The 21,746-nt window shown below is 38.6% G+C and overlaps 2 protein-coding genes across 3 annotated transcripts; one reads left to right on the top strand and one right to left on the bottom strand.

Annotated features, from left to right (window-relative positions):
• Nucleotides 1-823: 823 nt before the first annotated feature.
• Nucleotides 824-8,285, bottom strand: tacc3 (transforming, acidic coiled-coil containing protein 3). 2 transcript variants are annotated; one of them, XM_053335891.1, is made up of 18 exons: nt 8,207-8,285; nt 6,952-7,114; nt 6,130-6,257; nt 6,017-6,045; nt 5,297-5,928; nt 4,779-5,266; nt 4,618-4,669; nt 4,328-4,490; nt 4,073-4,131; nt 3,855-3,985; nt 3,645-3,729; nt 3,396-3,524; nt 2,325-2,392; nt 2,181-2,224; nt 1,500-1,660; nt 1,286-1,392; nt 1,082-1,202; nt 824-979 (listed from the first exon to the last, which is right to left on the bottom strand). In XM_053335891.1, exons 2-18 carry the CDS (start codon nt 7,111-7,113, stop codon nt 914-916), a joined length of 2,625 nt encoding a protein of 874 aa, XP_053191866.1. In that variant the 5' UTR covers nt 7,114; nt 8,207-8,285; the 3' UTR covers nt 824-913. The 2 variants fall into 2 exon arrangements, with proteins under 2 accessions (XP_053191866.1, XP_053191865.1); XM_053335890.1 differs by having other exon boundaries at nt 4,779-5,928.
• Nucleotides 8,286-10,118: 1,833 nt separating this feature from the next.
• On the top strand, nt 10,119-19,963 carry kif15 (kinesin family member 15). Its single transcript, XM_053335667.1, has 35 exons — nt 10,119-10,230; nt 10,486-10,516; nt 11,339-11,525; nt 11,676-11,752; nt 11,866-11,903; nt 11,995-12,092; nt 12,193-12,372; nt 12,567-12,776; nt 12,873-12,998; nt 13,275-13,397; nt 13,522-13,669; nt 13,876-13,967; nt 14,058-14,267; nt 14,474-14,651; nt 14,751-14,874; nt 15,287-15,428; nt 15,600-15,767; nt 15,851-15,979; nt 16,141-16,246; nt 16,360-16,525; nt 16,629-16,779; nt 16,890-16,975; nt 17,083-17,161; nt 17,278-17,364; nt 17,467-17,571; nt 17,690-17,812; nt 17,983-18,129; nt 18,245-18,340; nt 18,445-18,609; nt 18,726-18,829; nt 18,924-18,990; nt 19,078-19,115; nt 19,232-19,364; nt 19,631-19,762; nt 19,860-19,963. The coding sequence occupies exons 1-35, from the start codon at nt 10,212-10,214 to the stop codon at nt 19,932-19,934; spliced, it is 4,140 nt and encodes a 1,379-aa protein (XP_053191642.1). The 5' UTR covers nt 10,119-10,211; the 3' UTR covers nt 19,935-19,963.
• Nucleotides 19,964-21,746: the final 1,783 nt, after the last annotated feature.

Raw genomic sequence — 21,746 nt, 5'->3', positions numbered from 1 at the left:
GTATTAACTCTCTGCACATTTGAATACACCGTGGACACTAATGAAGGCGTAAAGGTCTGTGTGAATACGTCGCCAGTTAGCTGTCCAAAACATGAGAGCTGTTGGGAGGCTCTGAGTGCAGACAGGTCAGCTTTCTTCCTTTTGAGCGAGTTGAAGCGTCTGCTGAGGGTGACACAGAGGGCAGCCAGCAGAGGGGTAGAAGTTAGTGGGATGAATGACTGAATAGATACCGTACAGACACAAGAGCAGTCTCAGTCCTTTTTAGATGAGTGATGGCCCCCGCAAGACTACACCGAATGACCAGCATCTTTTTCTCCATTTAAGTGAATTGACCCTCCCCCTGGTCTGCACTACCACCTCATTCAACTCCAATCTAGGTAGGATTTCCTTTCACCATTTAGGAAGTGCATTGTCCTGCTCTGGGAGTGATGTGACAAGACCCTGTGATTGCTCAGGAAAGAAGGGGCACATTGTATGAAGCAAGCTCTTGTTTTGTTGTAAGTATTGCAGGATGGGGATGAGCTCTGGCTCCAGACAGGTGAGGAGTGATTACATCAAACAGCTCGTGTGTTTGAAGTAGATATTTTACACAGAATCAAACATTTTTGTGCTCAACACAGAAATCCTGGTTTCATATTCATAAATAATTCTTTAAAATCTAAAATGCTAATAAAACTTTAAACACTTTGAATGCTAACACTGCCCTCCAGTGGCTGCACACACACACACACACACACACAGTAATACCAAAATTTCACTAAAACTTGTAAATTATCTTTATTATTATTTTTACAGTATTATAAGAACATTTACAAAGACAAACACAACATACTACACACAAAAGGAAATGTGGACAGCAACAATTATAAGAAGAAAGTCAAAACGTAGTATTAAACAGTATTTACAACTAAACTCAACCCTTCTGGACTTTGGTGATGAGTTCATCACAGAGTTTGGTGAGTTCTTCAGCCTCTTTCTCCTGCAAAAAAGAAAAAGTGAAGTGAAGATGATATCTGATATTTGATCTGTGCAAGACCTCTGCAAATAATTCACCATTCATCAAATTCATATTTCCACTGACCTTCTGGTCCAGGCTCTTTTCCAGTGACTGCACCTTCAGCTGTTCCCGGCGCAGCTGGGCTTGAAGTGCTGATACCTCGGCCTTGTACCCTGACCGCACCGAAGCAATTTCCCCATTTGCACTGAGGTTGAACAATAAATCACAGTCAGTCACTGCACATCATTCAAGGTTTTACACAACTAACAGTAGTCTGCTGTGTCTTACTGGCCAATTTTCTCCTCAGCGTGGGCTTTGAGAGTCTGGTAGCGCTGCTCCTCCTTTTTGATCCTTGCCAGGTAGTCCTGAGCACAGGCTTTCAGGGTCCCTTCATTCTGGGGACACAATTAATCACACAAACCGTGGTGACTTTCTTGAAATCATATAAAAAGACATGTCAAGTATTCATAGTTTGACAGTGTTTGTTTCCATCACTTCTTACCTTTTTGTAACCCTCAACCACCTCCTTGTACTTCTCCAGTCTTTTGAACAGGTCAGAGAACGATCTCTCCATGGCGTTCAGATCACTGGATACTTGTTCCTTCTCCTGCAAAGCCTCCTTGAGCTTCATCTGAGACATCTCGCTCTCCGTCTCATGATCATCTGAACAATGCCAGAAAATTAGGAGGTCATTTTTTAAAAAGGGGACGTATTATGCATTTCCTTGTCCTGTCATTTATACAATGTTGGATGTTTATTTTAAATGTGGACAAAGTTTCATCCAATGTGTCTCTTGGAGCAAAAATTTAGCTTCAAACTGCTCTGAACGCTCGCTTTCCAAAATTTTTTTTTCTACTTTGTAAACGAGCCAACGTCAGCTCATGACAGATTTCTTTATATGATCATCAGCTCCACGCACACTGCAAAAAGTTCACTGCTCCATTCCACTAACATTATGAGCCATGACTCCAGTTGAGCTATTTCCAAGATGGCAGACGTTCTCAAATTAGAGCTTTACAGGACAGAAATAAGTAATTCAATACCACAATCTTGACCCATATTGGATCAGCACTGCCGAGTTTTGTGAGTGCTCTGTTCAGGGACCACCCCTAAGTCCATTTAATACATCACTGGTTCATCAACTCTGAAGTGTGTGTAAAGTGTTCAAATTAAATGAACTTACATGTCATTTTAGCAATCACAAGCTCAAATCCTGCATTTATTTTCCTGTGTGATAAAAACAAAAAAATACGTCAGCTCTCTTAAAATAATGACATTATAAAGAAAACATAAACCTGATACAAACTACATTCAAATCATGACTCACTTCATCTCTAGACCATCGCCAAGTAACTTGTTATACTTGGCACACCACTGCTCCTCTTTCACTTTTGCCTGTTGGAGAAAATACAACATTTGAACTTGATGCATTTATTGAGTGTCATCTAGAAAAGCACCATGCTATAAGTAAAGGGTTTGTCTGATCTTATTTTTAAAAAGGTGAAAATCATCAGCTAACAATTTAGCAACAACAGCTAAACAATAGCTTCTTTGACTTTCGTACAGATTATTTCGGGACCGTCAGCAACATTTCTGATGAATGCATGTGCTACACAATTGTGCCTATTGTGTTTTTATGTCATAATATTAAAATAATGAATAGGTTTGTAACTAATTTCTTAGTTTTGCCAATGATTTTATAGGAACAACATTCAGCTACTATCATCTCCTTTCTACTATTGAATGAGTTCTTACTTGATATTAGGTGCATCTTTAGTCTATAGTGCACAGTGTTATTATAGTTGACTAAAACTAGCAGTGAAAACATTTAGTTAACTGAAATGAAAATAAAGTTCTGTAAAAAGGAAAACTAAATAGAAACTACAATGAACAATGCAAAACTAACTAAAACTAAACTGAATTGCAGATAAACTCAGTTTAGGATTTAGTTTTCTCGTTTTCTCCCTCCATTTTTACTGTATTCTGTTCAGCTTGACTTCTTGAAATAATGGGCCAGTACCAGTAGGGAGACCACAAACACAGTAACATTTTGTCAGGCATTACTTCATCCTTTTCAGCTTCTACTAATCAAGGCTTCCCTCCTAATACCTGAAAAACTAAGACTAAAACTAAATTAAAACTAGTCCATTCCTCAAAATAAAAACTAAACTAAAACTACTTAAATCACTTGTTAAACTAATGAAAATGTCAAAACTATAATAACGCTCCTTACCCCTAATGGTTGTCGAGTTGAAAACCACACTATCAACAAGGTCTAATGTGGTTATTTTTGACTGTACAAACCAACACAAAGCGACTTCAAATGGAAAACAACAAAAATCTAAGAGTCAAACTACGGCTGTTAACTGTCAAATTACAAACATTGAACGTCACGTACTTCAGCCTGGACCCTAGCGATGGCTGCGTCCATGTCTTTCTGACTGTACTTCAGCACTTCAATGATGGCGTCCTCTGTGTTTGCTGGCTGGGGAAAAGTTGGGACGAGGCTCTCGAGTATTTGAGGAGTCTAGATGAAAGTTAACAGTGTAAATACGTCACATTAGTAGATTTAACTAGAAAACATTGAAGCTTTTCCAACATAAAGAGTTTCAGATTCAGTCTTTGGTGGCAGCTCAAAGTGACTTACTGGTTCTGTAGCAACATCAAGCAGTTTGAAATCATTTTGAGGCCCATTTTTTGTCTCTTTGTTTGCCATCTGTGGAGCTTCAAGTCTGAATTGGAAAGAGAAAACAAGTGGTTAGATTCAGACATTGTTTTTGTACAGAAAACAAATTCAGCTGTAACATCCAGCAGCAGCAGCAGCAGCAGCAATCAGTAACAAACAAGAACGTCATACTGTGAAAGAAAGGCAGCAGGGCGAGGGTCGAGGGCCTGAACAGCTGGACCTGCAGACTTCTTCGGGCTCTCTCTCAGGAGGGGGTCAAATTTAAGGTACAGGGATTGTTTCCTCAGTGCAGACTCTTTAAACTGGCAAAAAAAAAGTTAATGTCAAAACTTTTGGGTGATGAATTAACAATCAAAGAATTATTTCAGTTACATGAAAAAAGTACTCACACTACAGGAGCCAAACTGTTCCAGGTAGTCGATTTGTCCATCAAAGTCATTGGCCATGACTAGAGATAAAAATCATACATCAAAATGAGCTTTCCTTTTAATCATGCTCCACAAAGTATACAATTTGTCTACACAGAACAAAGCACTCCTTCAATAAAAGAAATAATTTAATTTTTATGAAATCACACATAAGTTGGGTAAACCTGGTGTTTCTAAAAACTACACAGTCTACAGCTAATGCTAACATTTACTTACACGTAGTTCCAGGAACAAACTCCTCATTGAACTCGGACAGGCCGATCTGTGACTTCTGCTCAGATTGAAACAATTCAGAGAGTTCAGGAAGATTCTGCTCGGGTTGTACAGGTTCAGGTTGAAATCCCTTGTCGTGGTCAGAGGAAGCCTTGGGTTCAGCATTCTGTCGTTTCATAATGACATGAAATATTTTACGTCGTTTCATAATGACATGAAATATTTTATGCTGGAAAAAACAAAACCCACAAATGAAAGTGGATTGGAAAAATGCATCAAGATTTGAATCTAACCTCTCTCAAAGCTCCAATGTTGGGTTCAGCAGTTGGCACACTCTCATCAGCACTAAAGAGAAGGAAAAAAATCATACAAATTTGAGGTGAGATGCATCATTGGGTTTGGCAAGAGAAGTGCAAATAAAACCTTGGTATGCTCAGAAAAACTGTTAACATACCATGATGCAGTTTCTTTCTCAACGGGCGTATCCGTGTGTTTTGGAGCAGCAGTTTCCGTGGGCACAGGGCCGGATTTCATGCTGCATTTCGGAGAGTTGCTTATGACTGAGTTGGTGCCGAAGGGATTGATGTTTGGGTTGTCAAATTTCTCAAAGTCAAATGAGTAAGAGCTTTTGGGAGCCACAGCGTCAGTAGCATCATTAGCAACAGGCTTCTCTGGCAATTCTTTGTGTGGTTTGCTGTCAGATGCCACGTTTCCCTCTTTGGATTTTGGAGGTGGTCTTTTGCCAAATTTCTTCACTGGCGGTTTCCGTTTAACCTCATTCCCATCATCAAAATTGAACTCAAGTTTGACTGGGCCTTCCTTGTTTGGGGCAGCAGCTGGCTGGGGCATGGTTTCAGCTGCTGGAGGGCTAGAATTAGAGGAAACTGGGGCCGCTGCCTCTATGGGTTTCACCTCAGGACCAACAGGTGCCTCTTGGGCCACCTCAGGACCAACAGGTGCCTCTTGGGCCACCTCAGGTACATCAACAATATCTGCAGATTTATTTTCTTTAATCTGTGTCTCCTCAGCAGGTGGGTTATTCTCTACCACCTTTCTCCCAAGGACAGGAGAATTCTGGATTTTGGAACCACCGGTTTGAAAAGGATTCATTGCATCAATGTTGTCAAAATCAAAGTTATAGGAACCTTTAGATGGGAGTGGAGAATCTTCCACAAAGCTGCCTGAAGCTTTGCCTTGATCAACGCTTGAGGATATTATAGCTGGTTGTTTTTCATCAGGGGTAGCAGTGCATGAATCATCCTCCTTCACTGCTGAGACCCTCAACACTGTGACCACACTGCTATCTGTGGAGCTGATGTCGGCGGAGATGTCAGCCAATGAGTTTTCCACGGATGGGGTGAAGGGAAGCGTCTCATCTAGTGCCGATTCTATTTTGGTGGGCTCTTCCAAGATATTCTCTTGTTTTCCATTTTCAGACTCATTTTGATCTGTGGCAGGGTTTTCAACAGCAGGCCTTGCTGGAGGAGAGAGAACCATCTTATTAGAGCAATTAAATGGATTAATAGCGTCCAGGTTGTCAAAATCCAACTGATAGCCTCCTTTGCTTTGTATTGGCATGTCGTCATCAGGATAGGGTGAGAAATCTATAATAAAAGTGAAAAACAATACAATCATTTTTTCTGCAGTGAGAAGAACACTCAAGGGAAACAACTGTTATGTTGGATGAATTACCTTGTTTGGGTCCTGCAGATTTCTCAGGGCTACAAAAAACAAACAGAGTTGGTTACCTAAATTGAAATGTGAATTGGTCACGGGGATGTTGCAATATGAGTAAGATTACTTACGTTGTTTTATCCAAATTTAAGCAATCCATTGCTTTCGTACATTCGTCCACACTTGTCATCTTGACAGACTTTGAGGGTGACAGGATTCTTTTAGTCTGGGGGTCTCTTCTTGGAGTCTGAAAACAAACCTACACAAACAAATAATTTGGTCAGTATGTGAAATAAATGATAACTGAATATAAGATTAATATGAAAGAAAAAGCTATTAGAATGTAATTTCCCACATATGTGTATCAAAAGTTAGTATACTATAAAACAGGGATGGGTATCTATATTGCATTTAAGACAGGATTAGAATTGATTCATTATATTTAAATATTGTTTTTGGAACACTAAAAGTAATTTTTACAACTGAAAAGTTACAATATAAACTCGATATCAGTGAAAATAAATCCAAAACGTCAATGCAAGAAATATTTCTGACATCAAAATACTGAGTAAAGTTTAGGAAGGTTGGAGGGGCTGCTGTCTCAGCCAGCCAAATTTAGAACCTGGTGTGGGGGGCCTCCCTGACTATGCATTGCAAATTTGTACTACAAACATGTCAGAAAATATCCTTTCTGTATCTCTCCACACCCACACCCACACCCACACACACACACGGTGTTCCAGTTATTTTGGATGATTATAATGAGGACCTATGTTAAGCAGAACTATGCTGTAAATTACCAGAGGTCAAATTTTGTATTATCAAAGTATCAAATTGCTTTAGAAAAAGTTTAGCATGTTGACCACTTCGTGTATATTCAGTATGTTCTTGAAAAATCTAGATGTGAAGGGCAACACAAAATCTAAAACAATCAAAATAAACTCATTCTGTACCTTCACCCCTTTTTGCACAGTCTTGCTGGGCAGGTTCTCTGTCTGACGCAAGATAGAGGGCCTCCCGGTTGGTTGATCCAGGGCAAAAATGTCATTAATTGAGTTGTGCTTTCCTCCAGGGCAGACCCCACGATTCTCATCATTCACGTCGACAGAGCTCATCCTGCGCAAACACAGAGAAACATATATGTGTTTATAGAGCTGGCAAGACCCAGTTGCCCTCAGAGGGAGGCGTTATCGTAAAAGCTGCACCCAGCTGATAAGACACTTATTGGTTGTGGGCTTTACTGATGTTCACACAGAGAAACATGATACAAAAAACACTAGAGTAAGGATGCGTGTGCCCCCAGTCCTGTACTTGTGCCTTTTGAAGGACAGTAATTATATGCACATCATCTATAGCAGGTGAAAGCTTATTAGAAAGCATCCGCAATTAAAAAAAAATAGACATCTTACACTAACTCCAAGTCATAAAAATTGTAATCAGAACCACAATTTGATCCCACTCCAATCTTTGTCAGGTCAAAATAATGTCATCTTCATTGCCAATCATTTTCACTGTTATTTCTATAAGGAAGGCTCTTGTGCAGGCTCAAGGGGCTAAAAGCTTAGAGAAGTGACTCTTTTAAAAAGTGCACCATGGTTAGTCCATGTTTAAAAAATACAAAAAGCTTCATCCAAACACAGTAATGATGTGTGTCTAAAAGTACTTACTCTGGCTAATATCAAATATCAAAACTAAATTTAGTGGTTGAGGATTGAGGCCACATGATCTATCAACTCTGGATAAGACAATCACATCATTGTCACTGAAACACTTGGATTGGGGAAGTTAAGAGTGATTTCCAACTGACTAAATGTTAATTTGGCCAAAGCCTACTAATGATTTTGGAGGCTTTAGATCAACTTAAAAGTGATCAATACAATAGGCGGTAGGCTCGGTTATGACAAACTTTTACATCATTGTCCAATAAAACCAGTTCAAATCTGACTTCGCTGGTAATGTTACTCAATTAACGTTAACAGTGAGTCCACTCACTTATTTGTAACACATGGAACAACCAACTTGGACACGTAATTTAGACTAAAAAGTTTTAACTAGCAGTAAACGGAGACCAAGCCTAAGGTTAGCTGGAAACTAACCAAAAGTTTAACGTTAGCGGACAAAACTAAACTCACATTTTACGAACAGGTGGCGAAAGTGAAATAAAAATAGTTTAATATAAAAAACAACAACCCTGTATTCACCACCTACCTCAAAATAACAGATGGAACAAGCAGAAATGTTAAGTCTTCAGTAAAAGCATACGACTGCAGGCTGGTTGTTGATGTGATTTGAATCACCCTCGCCTTTCTGTTGGTGATAACCGTTAGGAATTTAAAAGTCTTGTAATGGACCAATCATATCGCCAGAAACATTCAAAGAACACGCGCTTCCTGGTTAAGTAGCCAATCGTGTTAAAGAGCGGATATGATCAAAATGACGAATGCGTGAATGCGCCCTGAGTCAGAGCATCAAAGATAGTGCAGATGACAAGATGGTATATGGACACCGGCAGCAGCTAAAACTAAAACCCCACTAAAACCTTACTTTCTTCATTCACATTCGCACAGCTATAAATCCCAGGACAAGATACTGATATTCATGTTACATACACGGACTAAGTTTAAATTAGGGACATTATGTTGTAAATAAAAGAAAAAAACAAAGTGATATGTGTGCTGGGGAGACTTCTCTCACTGTCCTTTTAAGCTTTTGCACCAGAGAATGGTCACTGATCTCTGTCCACAAACCAAAACATAGACTTAGATGGATTTAATTTAAGTTAATTTCATAGTTAATTTGTGTGAAACTATGCGTCAAAGATACAAAAAACAGCAAGTTTATTACAGCATCTGATTTGTGTTTTATCCTTTTTCTCTAACTGATGATGATAATAATTTATTTGTGGTAGCTAGTGTTGTGTGCACAGAACATCAAACAAACTTTATGGACAGCTGTTGAAACCTGAAAATAACTAATTAATTAATTCTGACCAGCAATTGTGTCATTAAATTAATCCTTGGATGAATCCTTTAACTTGGATTAAAAAATAAAAAATAGAATTATTATTTTGTGACCAGTCTCATAAGTTCATGTTTATTTATTAATATAATTGTTTGCTTTATAACAGTTTATCTTTACAAATCAGTGTTGTTATAATGTATATAAATCAACCCCTACCGTTTGGCAGCCTTTTTTTGCCATTTGGCTTTATTACTTTTTTACTCTTAAATTGGCTCAAGCTTCTTTGTCTCTTCATGACATATGGACATGTTGCAATATTACACTCAAAATTCAAACGTACAGTAGAACAGTAGGTTAGTAAGGTTTAGAGGACAGTAGTGGGATGTCAGACATAGAAATAAAGGGCAAACACAACATAATCGGCCTGCAGACCAGAACTGCCGAAGGGTCTAGCCAACTGAATAACTTTGCAAAATAAGATGCAAGGTTTCAAGAGCAAGTTGAACTATGAGGGGCCTCCTTCATGCAAAGTGCTGCTTCAGAGGTTTTTTTGGCCAGAGTAAAACAATGAAAACATATTGTGGTCATATTTCAAACATTCATATATTCAATGTCAATCAGCAGCTTCTATGGAAAATAATCTGTGAAAGAATAAAGCATAATATTGAAATTGCACTCATCTTTCTCAAGATTAGTTAGTCCCTCCATGTTATTTTACTATTTCTATCCAGTCTAAGATTGTCAGACACTCACAACTCAGCCATTTCCTAGTCATTGCTGTTTTGCTACTTGCTATGTAATAATAATTGTAATAAATATCTAGGCTGTTCATCTGTTTTGTAAATTGATGGTTTATTATAGTGAAGTTATATAGTACATCATATATTATTTATAGATTATTATGCAATGGTTTTACTTTTATGGCCCTCCTGAGATCAAATTGGGCTGTATGTGGAGTAGGGCATTTTATTGCAGGAACATAGTATTGGGTATGTGGCCCCTGATCTAAAGTGAGTTTGACAACCCTGAGTCATCAACAAAATATAAAGCCACGCCACCCCGCTTCAGTAGGTGGCGGCAGCGGGTGGAAGGCGCCTTTAACCACAGAAGAAGAGGAAGAAGAGGAAGTAGAAGTAGGATCACCCTGCCCGCCAATTTTGAAGGATGTAAACAGAGTCATTCCTCTTCGTGATCGGCATGCTGTGAAAAAAGTTACATTTATCACATAACGACGAATAATTCTCTGTCAACAATGAATTCCGGTGGAAAAGGTAACGTTAACATACCGAATATACGATCGCCAAAACTTGTAGACGACAAAAGCGTTACGGCTGCTTTTAATTATCTTAGCAAGCTTGTTGGAGTCAGCTAACGAGATTTAACGCTAGCTATCGCACTTTAACACCAGCTGACTTCAGTTAAATAAAATTAACGAATGTAATGTAGGAAGTTAACTGTTATAAACCAGTGAGGTAGTCAAACTATCAACTGAACAATCGTTAACAATTTTGTATTTTTTTTGACAGGATCTTGCGATTCATCCCAACTCGCTGCCAGGTAAACGTATATTTAATCTCTAATCCAGGACCTTATGCTAAGTATTTTAGGCCTGGTTCAAGGCTAATAATACCGTACATTATCTGCATGTGATTATTATTTTTCTTTCTAAAACGATTCTGAGCTTTTTTTTAAAAATGTTTTTGGGTGTAATAATAGATGACAAGCTGACATGGAAATCATATATAGCAAATTGTAAAAACAAAGGTGTTCAGGAATATTATTATGCACTAGATTATCAGGCAATGCGAATTCCGTATTGCTCACTTCGTTTGCCATATTTCAGTCACTGTGTGGAGGTGTGGGACAACACGTACACGAGCAATATTATTATTAAAGATGAGAGCATTAAGATTTTTTCAGAAAGTGGATTAAAGAGAGCTGACTTTTTATGAAGGCAGGACTAATGAAACGTAAAGATTTGGTTGAGCTAGAGTCATTATTAGTTATGGATAAGAAGCAGAATATTACCAGAAAACTTAGTAAATCTTAGTTCAGAGGATGAGGACCAAAGAAGGAAATGTAACTTTACTTTTTCTAATGTTACTGTAAGTAATGATTGTTAAGTAATTGTAATTGATTAACAAACAACAGAAATAGATGGTTTATGTTTTGATTAAGGGGCAGGCAAAATAAGATTTCCTTGTCCCTGCTCCTTTGCACAAGAAAATTGAGTTGTGTTTTGTTTGTGAGTTGTTTTTTTCTCTTCTGGAGCTGTGCATTACCATGACTAGAACAAATAAGTGGTAATGTTGTATTCTAACCACCACCAGCCTAATCATCATGTTTTGCAAGTGTTAATGTTTTTTTCTGGTCCGGCAGTGGAGACAGCGATTCTATCAAAGTCTTTGTGCGAGTGCGACCTCTGACCCAGGGCACTGGGCTGACCACTGATGGAGATCAGAGTCACTGTCTCACAGTCACCTCACCAAACACCATCCGTCTGCTCTCAAAACCAGAGCCACGAACCTTCACCTATGATCATGTCGCTGACATGGACACCTCTCAGGTTGGGCAAAAACAGTCATTGTATTATCCATATCTTGTACCACTGGCATAATTGTGGTAAAATTTGCCTGAGAGGGCAAACTGTTTTATCAGTGTGGGATGTAGCGGTATGACTGATCAGTGTGTGATATTTATCTGTCATTTTCAACAGGACTCTGTATTCTCCAGTGTGGCCAAGAACATTGTTGAGTCTTGCATGAATGGATACAATGGTACTATTTTTGCCTAGTAAGTGATCTTAATGTTATTTATACACAGTATGAAATAAAAAATGTTTTATGGCATTTTGCTTCACATGCAGCACATATTCAGTTCCTTAACTTTTTCTCTTGTTTCTGCAGTGGACAAACAGGCTCAGGGAAAACATTCACCATGCTTGGTGAGAATTTAGTACATAATTTACACTGTGTACAATACATTCTGTTAAATGATGGAATAATTGAAATGGCCCTTTTTTTCTCTCTTGTTAGGGCCATCTGAGTTGGATAACTTCACAGATGAACTGCGGGGTGTTATTCCTCGAAGTTTTGAGTATCTGTTTTTTCTCATCAACAGAGAAACGGAAAGGGTGAGTTGTAACATTTCATCACCAAGAAAGTGTTTTTAACCAATACTCAATGTTTGTTAAATAATTAAGTTGTTACTTTGTGTTTTTTCTTTTTGCCCAGTCTTCTCAGTCCAAGAGTTTCCTTTGCAAATGTTCATTTATTGAGATATACAATGAACAAATTTATGACCTCCTGGACACAGCCTCAGCTAGCCTTTTTGTCAGAGAGAACATAAAGAAGGGTGTGTTTGTTGAGGGAGCTGTGGAGAAGTTTGTCAACTCAGCTGCTGAAGCTTACCAGGTAGGAATTTCCTGCTTGTTGTGATGAAACACTTGATTCCTACATACTTTGAAGCTAACTTCATTCTCATATTGTCTAAAATATTTTGTGCAATACAAAGTGTGATGTTTATCGATCTACATCCAGTTTTTACACAGGGTTGAGATAACATTCAACAAACAATTTAGTATACAGTTATGTTTGATATCACTTAGGTCTTATCCATGGGCTGGCGTAATCGTCGAGTAGCCTCCACCTCAATGAACCGCGAGTCTTCGAGATCTCATGCTGTGTTCACCATGACTCTGGAGTCCAAGGAGACCATCAACGAAGTGGTGAACATCCGAATGTCTCAGCTGAACCTGGTGGATCTGGCAGGGTCTGAGAGACAGAAAGACACACACACAGAGGGCTCCAGACTCAAGGTGACGATACATGAGTACAGTATGCTTATACTCAGTTACTACATCTGGGATTTAGTTTTTGCTTACATTTGCTTGTCTGTGTTGTTTTTCTTTCAGGAGGCCAGCAGTATCAATCGCTCCCTCATGTGCCTTGGTCAGGTGATCATGGCACTGGTGGATGTGTCCAATGGGAAGAACCGTCACATCTGCTACAGGGATTCGAAACTCACCTTCTTGCTAAGGGTGAGTAACTGTAGATGCAAAGTGCCTTTTTGGTGCTGTTTCAGTGGAGAATGTTTAATGTTGTTGCAGCATTGTATAGGTTCAGGTACAGTAGGGGTTGTCTTTTTAATGTGAATCATTTTTACATATTCTTGCACTTTAAATCTTGTGGGATGAAGTGAATTATGCAAAATATAAAATGACAGTCTTTAAATGTGATTGAATTTCATAGTGCTTATGTTTCAGGTTTGTTTGCTTATAAATATAGGCTCTGTAACAATTGTCTCATTATTTCAGGACTCTCTTGGAGGAAATGCAAAGACCTACATCATAGCTAATGTACACCCTGGATCAAAATGTTTTGGAGAAACGTTGTCTACCTTGCAATTTGCCCAGAGAGCAAAGCTGATCAAGAATAAGGTATCAGTCCTCACACATAGTTCTATGTTATATTGAAACAGAGTAGCCTTATGATTAGTTCTAATAACTTTAACATTAAAACACTTCATTATCTCACCCCTGTGCAATTATCTTGTTTTTACAGGCCATTATCAATGAAGACACCCAGGGAAATGTGAGGCAGTTACAGGCTGAGGTGAAGAAGCTGAAGGAGCAGCTTGCACAGGCTCTCGCCTCTCAGACAATGGACTGTGGGAGAGATGTAGCGCCAGGAGGACCAGGACTCCCCATGGGTAATAAGACTCAGATCAAATATACACAGCATTCACAAACTATTCGGGCCCCTTCAATTTAAAATACTTTTGTGATTGCACTATGTGCTAATCCATTTACCTACATACTCCCAAGTTATCGTATTTAATTGAATCATAACTGATATGTCCAGGTTTGCAACTTGTTTGGTATTTTGAAAAAAATGTAAAAAGGCTTTTTTCATCAGGCCCATCCATAGGAAGTCAGCATGATGTCCTATATAAGGCAAAGTTTATGGCTGCTGTTCGTATGTGGAGGAACCGAGAAGAAGAGAAGAGGGTATGGAACATGTCATTTATTTTTGGAAACTTTGTTGTTAGGAAATAATATTGGTGCAGGGAAGTTCACAATATTTAACACCCCACTCAGGCGCTGCTCAAGAAAGTGGCTCAGCTGGAGGAGGCCTGGACCCAGAAAGACAAGTTCATCCATTCCAGCCGCATGATTGTCAGGTTTCGAGAGGACCACATCTCTCGCCTTGAGAAAAAACTGAAGGCAGGACCTGGCCTACTGTCAGACAAGGACTCACAGGCTCACATTGACCAGCTGAAGGAAGAGATTAAGATTTTACGAGATCAGGTACAATGACCTCTGGGCACCACATAACTAACTGTTGATAACTCCATGTATCTGTATAATGTGTAGATACACTGGAGGACTTAACGTTTAGATGCTCTTAGCAGCTATAATAACATTTCTTTCCTCTAACATCCAACAATAGTTAACTCCAGTATAATTGTATCTTTTCATTGACATTTCTTGTACACACACTTCCGCCTCTTCAGGTTGAACATCATCCAAAGATGACTCGATATGCAGCAGAGAACTTCAGCCTCAGAGAGGAAAACAATCAGCTTCGCTCCCTTGAATCAGTGGTGAATGCTCAAGAGGCTGTAGCTCAAATTAGTGCAGAGCTGGATGAGGCCTTCCAGAGTGCAATGGAGACAGAGAATCTCACACAGAGTAAGATGAATAGCATCATGATCAGAAAAGGTTTAGCCAATAAAAGAAGTCATACCATCTACATACAGTATATGTGAATAATCTCATATTGCTCTACAGTTCCAGCAGCCCCTGTGTCTGCAGACACCATTGCACTTGAGAAGCTGAAGGCTCAGCTGCTCCAGAAACAGTCAGACTTCACAACAGCCCTTCAGGCCTTTGAGGAGTACCAAGAAGTCACCAAGTAAGACATGACATTTGATGAATGAAACAAAATTCACATGGGGGTTATTATTTTTAAGCTAGAAGTACTGTATACGGAGATAACCTTTGTGAACACACAACGGACAGGCTGTTATTATAAATATTGGCTGTAAGTAAATAATGTTTACATTTTGGGAAAATTAAAATCTTAATGTTACATATATGTGATAGTGTTATAATCTTATTTTATTTGTTTATATATATTATTACATTCTGATTTCTATCTGCAGGAATGAGCTATTACTTGAATATCATATTTCCTTTAATTGTTATATGGACTTATTTTGTGAGCTTGATCAAAGCTGCCATTTCTCATTTAATGCCTTTTATAGACTCATAATATAACTTCTGCAGAGCTTTTTGTGATTTAATTATGGCATTTTGTATTCCAGGAAACAGATATCTCAGTTGGAGTCTGAGAAAAGATACCTAGACAAGTCCAACAGGCATTTGGAAAACATCCTGGAAGCCACAAACGCTTACAAAAATCAAGAAGTCTCTGAGCTAAACAGAATTCATGTTGAAACTATAAAGGTGAGAGGATGACATGCTTTTGTTTTCTGCAGATTCTTGTCAAAATGGGTTATATTTTTTGTCATTTTTCTTAAGGTGTGTCGTGCCTTGTTTTTTTGGAACTGCCACTGTTGGTGGTGTCATGAGATGAATAATTACTGTTTTTCAACCTTCAAATATCTGTCATATCAGATTCTCTCCACACCCACCAAAGCGTACAACTTGCGGTCCCGTCTTGTGCCTCTCTCCAGCCCAGACCACTTGAATGGCATGGACGATAATGTGGATGACATTTGGGCCGAGCAGCCGCCTTCAGACATGACTGAAATGGCCTTGACTGAGGAACTGCGCCAAGTACAGGTACAGCAGTGTGGAGCATCTCTCACGTACTTAAATGCATATAAAGTAATTTACCACACAGTGTTTTTATACTTTCTCCTCAGGAGCAAGCTAGCCATGTCCAGACACAGTTGGGCGAGGAGGAGATAAAGAACAGTAAGCTGTTGCAGCAAATTGCAAAGCTTGAGGAGCAGATCGCCGTGATATCACAAGAGTCTGACCGCAAGGATGAGGTGGGATATGTCCTCACGTGTGTATATACAGTAGCGTTTACAATTTCACTCTATGAATCATTTAGAGTTTTGCCCTCGTCCAAATGATGTAATAAATTATTTTCATTTGATCTGTGGGAATTTTGAGATTAAAGTAACATGTTGCCCTTTAGCTGATGCAGCAACTTTCTACTGAGCGAGCAAACAGGAACAGAGATCAACTCAACCTGCAAGAAACCATCACTAACCTGGAACAGAGCCTTCAGTCTGAACAGAAAACTGCAGAAGGTGCTATTTCTCATTTGTTGTAACGATTTTCACCTGCTTGTCTGTGTGAACTTTTGGTGCTGTTTCATTTTGAACCGGCTTCAAGTTTACCACGGTGTTTACTCTCCTTTCAGTGTTGAGAAGTGAGGTGCACGATCTACGCCTGGTGCTGCAGTCGTCCGATAAGGAGCTGGCCACTGTGAAGAATGAGCTAAGAGACAGCCAGAGCGAGCAGCAGAGAGAGATGAGCCAGCTCTCCAATAGTCTAATCAGCACACAGCTCCAACTTGACAAAGTGCAGTAAGCACAAGTCTTTACTGCTAAAATGTGACTCTTCTTCATTGGGTGCGTTTAGGTGCCCACAACCCATGTGTCTTTCGTTCAACTGCTGTTTTTCTTCCAGGTTGGAGTGGGAGCAGCTTCTGGAGCAGCATCGGACATTGCAGGATTCTTTCGACCAGCTGCAAGCTGAGGCCAAGTTTGAGGCTGATCAGACAGAACAGCAGCTGCAGGACAGGCAGCAGGGGATTGATGAACTGAAGGCACAGGTTATGGTCAGTGAACACATAAACTCAACTACAGCCCTTTTCCCTAAAAATAAGATGGGATGTCTTAACTGTCTATATATATTTATTGACTTTTTTTGTTTTTCCTTTTGTTGTAGGAATTAAGTAAGTCTCTGCAAACTGAGCAAGAGAACACAGGTACCCTGATGACCCAGTTAAAAGAAAACAAAGAAAGTACATCAAAGTGAGTTTTTCGCAGGCTAAACCCATTTGTAGTTTTTGTATAACTACAGCATTTTTCTGTATTTATGAAATTCCTAAAATAACACGAATGACTGTGTATGCCTTCAGAGAACTCATTGAAACGGTGGAGCAGAATACACATCTTAGAAAACAAGTCTCAGACCTGATGGCTCAAAATCAACAGCAGGTTGGTCCTGACTGAGACCAATGTGCATGTTTTCAAGAAATATTCAGCATAACCGTAAGTGCAGCAGAGTGTCTAAACGTGGTTGTTTCTTTTTTTTCTTTTTTCTTTATTTAAAGGTGTCCAAACTTGTCAATCTTGAGCAAAATCTAACATCTGCCAATGAAACCATAAAAGGCCTTCAGCAGAAGACTGAACAGGATAAAGTAAGCCTGAGAATAATACGGACTCATTTCTTATTTCTTCTGAGAAACTGTAATTCCAGTTAGTCTGCTACCATTCTGAATACCTGTTGTGTTGTTTGACAGGATGTTGTTGTAGACCTGATGAACCAAACCAGAGACCTCCGCAGTGAGCTGATCCAGAAGGACCAGACCATTTCCCACCTGTCTGAAGATATCAAAGACATCACAGTACTTTACTCATCCTACTATTTCACCATTGACTTGTCCTTTATAACTTTGTGCTACAAAAACGTATAAAGTTTGAATCAGTCACTGCATGTTTATGATAACATAATTCCTCTTCCAGGCCAAGTACGATGCTGCCTGCCTTGAACGGAAGGAAATTAGTGAGCAATACTCTAAGATGCAAAAAGAAATCTGTGACCTGAAAGAAACTTTAGACAGGAGTGTGGCATCTAACAAAATAGAGGTAAGATTGATTATATTAATCACCACAATTTGTACATACATTTAGTTTCAGTGACCTACAGTATACATTTGATGATGTTCTGCAGGTGTATCTTGGCGTTTTTCTTGGTTGACTGACTGTCTGAAGGTGAATAGTACTCTGACCCCTAAAGTTATGTGTGTGTCTGTCAGGTTGAGGTCTTACAGGAGGAGGTGATTTATGCCACAGAGGAAGTTGATAGACTCACAAAGGTCTTACATGAGCAGAACTGCCTCCTCCAAGCATCTCAGGAGCAAACAAGCCAGAAAGAGGTCATGATACAGAATCTACAGAAGAAGGTAATTCATTTATCATCTCATCAAGGAGCAAAAGCTCAAAATAATCAGTTAATTAAAAACTGAAAGACAACATCCAATAAAATGACTCATTTACAAAATTTTCCATGTGTGCCAGATTCAACAACAACAGGAAGTTGTTGAGAAAACAATCAGAAATGGAAGTTTCACACCCTTTAAAGAGTCGACAGCCACACCTAAATCATTACCTCGGGTAAGACTGTGGCTTATTTAGTTCTTTAAAATCTGATTTTAAAAATGGAAAATGTGTGGTTTGATTAACCCATTTTTTTTGTATTTTTCTTCGTGCTTTTCAAGACTCCGCACACACCAGGAAGCTTCAACAGAGACCTGACCCAGGTGTTAGAGAGCCAGGAGAGGGAGCTGGAGAATCGGCGCTCCTCCATGATGACCATGGAGATTCTTTTAACAGAGCTGACCACTGAGAGAACTGCCAAGAATGAGGAGATCCAACGCCTAAAGGTAGATTGTGTTTTACCAAAGTTTTCTTTTCAGGTTGAAATACTATCATGAATTATGTTTTTTTAGTAAATGTAAGGGTCTTAATTAGTTCTGTATTGTGATTTCTCTGTCATCAGACACAGCTTACTGAAAAGGAGGTGGTCCGAATGGAGATTCAGGCTTTGCTTGATCAGTTTTATACCAAACAGAACCAACAGATGCAGAATGGAAAATCAAATAGGTTGAGTTTATTCATCCTTTCATTCTGCCATTTACTGGCCTACCAGGTATCAGACTACCCATGGATGAAGTTATTAATGTTATGTGTTTTTCAGTGAGGTGCTGATTGAAGGCATTAAGCAGTCCTTACTCAAAGAGCTACAAGAGGAGAGAGAAGACAAGGTTTGTATTTATGTCTGCTGGTTGTTTTTTTTTTTTCTCTTGATAGAATAATTTATAAATGATTTATTGTATGTGGTTCATTAACAGGGCAAGATAGTGCAGAAGCTGTGTGACACTCAAAAACGGTAAGCGCATGTATGGAGTGCTGTACTTCAATGAATTCATCAACATTGTACTTATTGTTTTGCTCAGTGTCTTACTCATTTGTCCTTGAGGATTGACAAGTTCTGTCTTTGTGTAGACTGCAGGCACAGGAGTCAATGTTGGCCCAGTCTCAGACCTGCGTTCAGCAGCTGACCACTGAACTGAGGAACCGCTGTCTAGAGTTGAGAGATCTGAACCAGAGGGCACAGGAAGATGATAAGCTGCTCCAGGTCAGTTAGTTTGTCTAGCTAGCTCTTTGGTCCCAAGCAAAATGCTGCCATGGAGTTTGTTTGTGTATATATTAATCAGTAATGAGTTCCATGTTATAATTTGTTAATGACATTTCACACTAGAAGACGACTGACAAGAGGAACAACATGGAAAGTTTCAGATGTCGACATTAAATAGAATATAACACAATTATATTTATACCAAACTGACTGCCAAACTGACTGGAAAGGTTAGTTGACTGTGCTGATATGTTTTTTTCTTACAGGAGATTGAGGCTCTCCGCAAGCAGAACGTTCATCTGTCAGAGGAGAATGGAAAACTTGTGGGACATAAGAATCACAAACAGAAGATTGAGTATCTGGTGAAGCTAAAAAAGGACAACACCAAACTTCATGAGGTAACGATCAGTTCTGTAAAGGATATTGCTCTTTATGAATACAGTTAATAGATCAAATTGGGGTAATTAATCAAATCTGCATTTATTTTGTTTAAAGGACAACGAAAAGCTGCGATCAGAGATCAGCCTACTGCGAGACAATAATGGATGTCTGCCGATGGAGGCACTGTGATTCTCATTATAAACGTTTTTATGGAGAGGCATTTTTCCCAAAGTTTTTTTTAATTTTATAGTTCTATTTTTTCAGATGGGTTTGACTTGTTTAACCCTTTTAATAGTTTCCAATACACATACATTTTATTCTCTTTTTCTATTAAGTCAGGGAATGTACATTTATGATACTTCTTTGTTTGTAAGTGTTTCCTGGAGGCATACTGTACCCTTTCCATGGACCTGTCATTACAGCAACAACAGACCAGCTGTGACTTGCATATTATAAAAACACGAATTTATTAGAAATATGAAATTCCTTTCCTGGTCTTGTTGGATTGCTTTTGATGTACAGTAGTACATCTAGTCACTCTTCATGCTAAAACAGTGCTGAATATCTTCAATGTGAAAACTGCCTTTTAAAATGTTTCACCTAAAAATCATTTTAGGTGCTAACATTTGATGCTGTGATTACTGACTGAATATCTGAGTCATATCCACAGTATTATGTTGTATTTTCTTCATCATACTGGTGTATTGTGATTGTCTTTTTATGTATAATGGACACTTCTTTTTTTCAATACTGTAATTAAAAATACTTTTGCTACATCTTGTTAGCTGTAATATAGCCTCACATTTTGTGGTTTCTTTACCCTAACAGCTGAAGTAAATAGTCTATAAAAATCTAATTACAGAAAATAATCTGCATAATTTTCATTTACCTAGGTCATGGGATATATAATGCTAGTAAATCAGTGGTCGTTAAATGAAAAACATATCTCACATTAGCAGAATGTTTTTGTTTCGCTATATTGAACCCTCACTGAAATGTGTGTATTCTGACCCTTCACAGCAGGATCATTTTAGTCCTGGCTAAAGCATTGCTGTATAACACCAAATGTATTTTGCATCCATATATATCTTGTCACTCAATAAATGGGTGATTAATCCTTCACTACAGATTATATAGAGAGTATATTTTCTTTAGGATTGATACTAAATTGATAGAAATAAATACTTAGTCACACTATGATTATGATCTCGTTATCTAAAACAGGAAGCAGCCAGAGATTTCAATGAATTTTATTTAAAGTAAATGATGCAACATTTCTTGAATGGTAGATTTTATTACACCATTAAAACCACTCAACACTTTAAAAATCACAGGCCCTCGTTTTCTGTGTGTCATGAAAGATTCAGATTACTGTGATGTTTTGGTTATAAACTGGGGGGAAGGTGGTTTATGAGAGAAGTAATGAGGGCATTTCCTCTATTTTGTCCTCATCAAATACTTTTCTCTTGAACTCACTGTCTCAATTTCATCTTAGAATAACAGATCGACCAAATCACTCTATCCACTCCATCAAATCAGTGAAGTACCTTTAATAATCCTATGAGAGCTGCCTTCCACTATAAGGAGGACTATTTATCTTGATTTGACCCCCCCTAGTGACTTTAAGGCCGCGTTCACACTGCAAGCCTAAAACCGATTTTTCTGAAGTCATAAATCACATGAGATCTGATTTTTGCAAACCAGACCTATTAGTTAGTATAGGTCAAATTTGACCAGGAACACCTGGTCTGCGTCTATGTGCAAAAACACACAAGCAGCACAAAAATATATATTTAAACTATTTCAATTTTTGTAAATTCTGGGCTATAAAAGAGTGCGGTCGTGATTGTAATTATATCGCTACTGGGACATGCAATTTAAGGCATAAAGAATGTAATTTAGGATTTTTTTATTTTATTTTATCTTATCTTATTTTTTGCTTTCAAATGTCAAAATAGGCAATTTACCTGAACAATATGCGAGGTTAGTAGAAACATAATG

The sequence above is a fragment of the Scomber japonicus genome, chromosome 16 (assembly GCF_027409825.1).
Source record: "Scomber japonicus isolate fScoJap1 chromosome 16, fScoJap1.pri, whole genome shotgun sequence".
Lineage (NCBI taxonomy): Eukaryota > Metazoa > Chordata > Actinopteri > Scombriformes > Scombridae > Scomber > Scomber japonicus.
This window is presented reverse-complemented; position numbering and strand designations above follow the sequence as displayed.

Excerpts from the sequence above, each read along its gene's own strand:
- tacc3 (XM_053335890.1), bottom strand. The coding sequence starts at position 7,113 with ATGAGCTCTGTCGACGTGAATGATGAGAATCGTGGGGTCTGCCCTGGA. Across the intron at positions 1,661-2,180 it reads TGTGATTGCTAAAATGACAT|ATGATCATGAGACGGAGAGC; the intron begins GTAAGTTCATTT and ends GGCATTGTTCAG. Across the intron at positions 1,203-1,285 it reads GCTGAGGAGAAAATTGGCCA|TGCAAATGGGGAAATTGCTT; the intron begins GTAAGACACAGC and ends GTTCAACCTCAG.
- kif15 (XM_053335667.1), top strand. Across the intron at positions 17,365-17,466 it reads AGAAGACTGAACAGGATAAA|GATGTTGTTGTAGACCTGAT; the intron begins GTAAGCCTGAGA and ends GTTGTTTGACAG. Across the intron at positions 18,130-18,244 it reads TACAGAATCTACAGAAGAAG|ATTCAACAACAACAGGAAGT; the intron begins GTAATTCATTTA and ends CATGTGTGCCAG.